Source organism: Arachis ipaensis, chromosome B05 (genome assembly GCF_000816755.2).
Source record: "Arachis ipaensis cultivar K30076 chromosome B05, Araip1.1, whole genome shotgun sequence".
Lineage (NCBI taxonomy): Eukaryota > Viridiplantae > Streptophyta > Magnoliopsida > Fabales > Fabaceae > Arachis > Arachis ipaensis.
Window position 1 is genome coordinate 11,264,019 of NC_029789.2, and position 4,234 is coordinate 11,268,252.

The following is a 4,234-nucleotide window of genomic DNA, read 5'->3' on the forward strand; positions in this document are numbered from 1 at the left end:
AAGGTGTTTTTTATAAAATAATTTAGAATAGATGAAAAATTTTATTCGTTTTGGAGGAAAAACGGACTCACGAGAGATTGATACGTCACCCTTATTAGCTGGGGAAAAACCCAATTTTAATATATTAAGTAGATAGATATTGTAGTTGGTTGGAATTGGCCTAGTTGATTCTCTAGACTTTTTCAAATGCGCAAATTAAGACAGTAGGGTCTAAACTGCAAAAACTTAAAATGAGGAGGAAGGTAAGCAAATACGTGTAGCTTGCAAGGGCCAAGGTGAAAATAAAGGAAACTAGGCGGGGCGAGATTCCCTAACTCACACAACAGGGCACAGGAGAGAAAGAGAAGGGAACGAAAGAAGATCGAGTTGCGGTGGCCACTCACTACTAAGAACCACCAAATTACACTAACCACTACCACTGCTCACTGTGCACCGCGCCGTTATAGAGAGAGAGAGAGAAGATGGGAACACTGGGCAGAGCTTTTTACACCGTTGGATTCTGGATCCGCGAGACTGGCCAAGCCCTTGATCGCCTTGGCTCCCGCCTCCAGGGCAATTACTTCTTCCAGGAACAACGTACGTACCTACCATTTCACTTTTCTTCTTTCTCCATTTTCGATTCAATTAGGGTTACAATTAGAAAACAATGTATAATGTATAATAGATTCTGTATTTAATTGCTTTGATTTGATGTCTGTGTTCAGTGTCAAGGCATCGACCTCTGATGAATGTCTTCGATAAGGTTCCTGTGGTCCACCGGGATGCTTTCGTGGCACCTAGCGCCTCCATCACCGGCGATGTTCACGTTGGCCATGGTTCTTCCATTTGGTATGGATGTGTTCTTAGAGGTAATCTACACTCGCCTCCACCTCCACCTCCACCTCCACCATTTTTATTGTTTATATACATACATATCATATGCTGTTTTATTGAATATATGCTGCAATAGCTTAGTCTATGGGATAAGAGTAAGACCAAACAGTTCAGTTTTATTTTTCTGCACTCAACTGCTGCATTGGACATGCCATAACTTCGTAAACCTGCTTAGTATGCTAATTATCCTTTTACCATCTTATAAATTTATAGAGAATCGGTTGAGAGTGCCAAGCTTGACTTAGGCTTTCCTTTGTTGATCTGAGATTAGGAAGGGGAGCTTTAAAAGTAGTCTACTCACTTATTCATAGTACCATACAATTTTAAGTGTGCTGAGACTCGTTCAGTTGCAGGACTCTAAACTTTGGGTTAATGATTTTTCATTCCAATTGCATATCTTTTACAAGCACTAATGAGCGAAGAACTGAATACAGAACCGATTATAATCCCACCTCCATTTCTACTTTGCTCCCTATTTTCCACCACTCCAAATCTTATCTTTCCTTCCAAGCCTACCATTGGTCATAATGCTCACAGGCTCCCCACACATGAAATCGCTCTGTCTAGAATATCAATCTAGTGGGTATGGCTGATTAGATATTAAAGTGTTTGCTTTAACTAGAATGTTAAGTCCCGAGTAACAAAGTAAGGCTTTCTAAAATGCGTCTTTTTCGTTCAAAAGATGGTAAATCAGATATATCTGCTTCTTGGTGTGATCCAGATTGATTGATCGATTGCTGCCTATCTACTTTAGTCTACTCCTTTCTTAATGTTGATCAAGAATGACCTCACATTTGTTTCTTAGTTTCCTACTCTTTTCACTGCTTCAACTCTTTGCATTCAGATGGTATTGTCGAAAACTGTTTTAGCTATCTTATTCCTACACAACTGCACACATGGCTTATATTACATTTATAACGTGGTTGAGTATTAATATTTCCCAATCGCTCCTCTTCTGTTTATTTGTGCATAGCCTGTTGTTTTTTACTTTTAACTAATTCATATTCTTTGTGTGAAGGTGATGTTAACAACATTAGTATTGGATCTGGAACTAATATACAAGACAATACTCTTGTTCATGTTGCCAAGTCTAATTTGAGTGGAAAGGTTTTGCCAACTATCATTGGAGATAATGTCACTGTCGGTGAGTGGAAGCCGTGATCATGTTTTGCATGCCTTAATTAAAAGAATGGGTCTAATGTGATCTTTATCTAAGATTTGTATACCATGGTTATATGTTGAACATTAGGACATAGTGCTGTGTTACAAGGATGCACTGTTGAGGATGAGGCATTTATTGGCATGGGCGCAACCTTGCTTGATGGTGTATATATTGAGAAGCACGCCATGGTTGCTGCTGGAGCTCTTGTCAGGCAGAACACAAGGATTCCCTATGGAGAGGTTTGTATGAGCCTTTTGTTTTCCTCCAAAGGGAATAGCTCTCTTGCAATTAGATAAATGGAAGTTGCTTAAGTAGGTGATTCAATTAGGCCTAAAATGAATGATTAAGAGTTTTTCAGTTCATTTCACCGATGCCTTTGACTATGATTTTAAGCCGAATGACTGCTTTCAAATGCAGGTTTGGGGAGGTAATCCAGCAAGGTTTCTGAGGAAGCTCACTGAAGACGAAATGGCCTTCTTCTCACAATCTGCCTTAAATTATTCCAATTTGGCTCAGGCTCATGCAGCTGAGAATGAGAAAGAACTTGATGCAACTGAATTTGAGAAAGTAGTTCGAAAGAAGTTTGCTCGTGGTGATGGAGAACATGATTCAGTGCCTAACCTTTCGGATGATGTTTTGCTAGACAAATCATCAAAGGCTTCTTAGAGTTTTCTTTTCTTTTTCTTTTTTAATCTAAGTGAGAATATTTTATCTGCGATTTTATGGAGAATGGCCGCATTTGTTTCCAATAAGTTTGTGGGCTCGTACTGATATCTCAAATATTCAAAAAAGAACATGCTGCATCTTGGCGTATAGCTATACTGTGTGGCCAATTCGAGCTTTACTTTCTGTTTCTTGGTGAGAAAAAGAGTGGAACTATTTGGTAATGTTTCAGTCATCCAGAGACATATATCTACAATTCTATAACGTTGTAGTTGGACATGTATTCTAGAATAATAAAGGATATCAGTTCAGATAAGCCAGTTGAATCTGTATTTTCATCGATAATAATTTCTGTTCTCTTCATCACCTGTCATGTTATATATTATCGTATAATAATGTCTTCTTTTGTATATATCACTCAGGAAATAAGCCGTTTGCTTTCTCGGATAGTGCGTGCATCTAAAATGATTGTCTTTGAGATTTCTCAGATACGCAATATTCCTTTTTACTTGGGTGATGCGTAAAGAAAACGAACTGCTTTTTAAGGCTTGGTACTGGATCGTACTACAGGAAACGGCACATAGTGAATCAAGTTAATTATTAGTTTATTATTATAAATATTATAAACAAGCTGTTCTCTTCACATAATGGCTTCTATGAGTCTATCGATAGCATTTATCGTTATTTCAATACCTTTTCACATAATACCCGTTGTTTCCCACTTTCCCTTCCATATGTACCCAATAAAACAGGAAAATAATGCACGATTTGAAAAAATTCCGTTGCCGGGAATCGAACCCGGGTCTCCTGGGTGAAAGCCAGATATCCTAACCGCTGGACGACGACGGAAGTTATTGACATTATAAGAATATATATTATTATTACATATAGTTGATGTTAACGTTGGGTTTATGTTCACCACATTGAACAATTCATGATTTGCTAACGTATTTATTAATTTTTTCCATTATGAAACAAACAAACTGATTGATGTAATGATGTTTATTGCAAGGATCATTAGCGGAGGAGAATCAGGAGATTCTAATGATCCGTGACTGCATAAGTGAAATTATAAAGTGGCGGACATAAAGGGTCCCATTGGCTGTGGCTATGAGGCTTGTATAAGGTCTATGTTCTTTGATTACTTGATTTTTAAATCTTCTCAGCGGTACTAGCAGGTTGAAATGACATAATCACCCATGCTTTGGTCATAGAGCAAAAAGCTTCATTCCTCATTGTAATGTAATTGGTCATCACTTAAAAAGTGATGAAGTAAAACCATTTGAATCCTCCCTTTTTCTTTTGCAAACGGTATGACATCCTCTTATGAAAACAAAAAGCAAAAAAGAAAAAATAAATAATTATTTTTTAAAGGAGGAGAAGAAGGAAAAAAGAGTACAATAGTAGCTTAACATACGGCTGATTGTAGGCTATATGGGGACAAACCAAAAGATGATCCTTCAATCAAATAAAAGGCAATAATCTTGGCTTCATAAATTGCATTCAGATTCCCATCACTGTTGGTTTGGTTTCTTT

General features: G+C 37.6%; 1 protein-coding gene and 1 non-coding gene across 2 annotated transcripts; one reads left to right on the top strand and one right to left on the bottom strand.

The window, feature by feature from the left end:
- LOC107642899 (gamma carbonic anhydrase 1, mitochondrial) lies at positions 238-3,030 on the top strand. Its single transcript, XM_016346403.2, has 5 exons — positions 238-576; positions 705-848; positions 1,892-2,017; positions 2,123-2,274; positions 2,453-3,030. The coding sequence occupies exons 1-5, from the start codon at positions 462-464 to the stop codon at positions 2,699-2,701; spliced, it is 786 nt and encodes a 261-aa protein (XP_016201889.1). The 5' UTR covers positions 238-461; the 3' UTR covers positions 2,702-3,030.
- On the bottom strand, positions 3,476-3,547 carry TRNAE-UUC. The gene has a single exon. It is a non-coding gene; the product is annotated as a tRNA-Glu (tRNA).

Excerpts from the sequence above, each read along its gene's own strand:
- LOC107642899 (XM_016346403.2), top strand. The coding sequence starts at position 462 with ATGGGAACACTGGGCAGAGCTTTTTACACCGTTGGATTCTGGATCCGC. Across the intron at positions 849-1,891 it reads GTATGGATGTGTTCTTAGAG|GTGATGTTAACAACATTAGT; the intron begins GTAATCTACACT and ends CTTTGTGTGAAG. Across the intron at positions 2,018-2,122 it reads TGGAGATAATGTCACTGTCG|GACATAGTGCTGTGTTACAA; the intron begins GTGAGTGGAAGC and ends GTTGAACATTAG.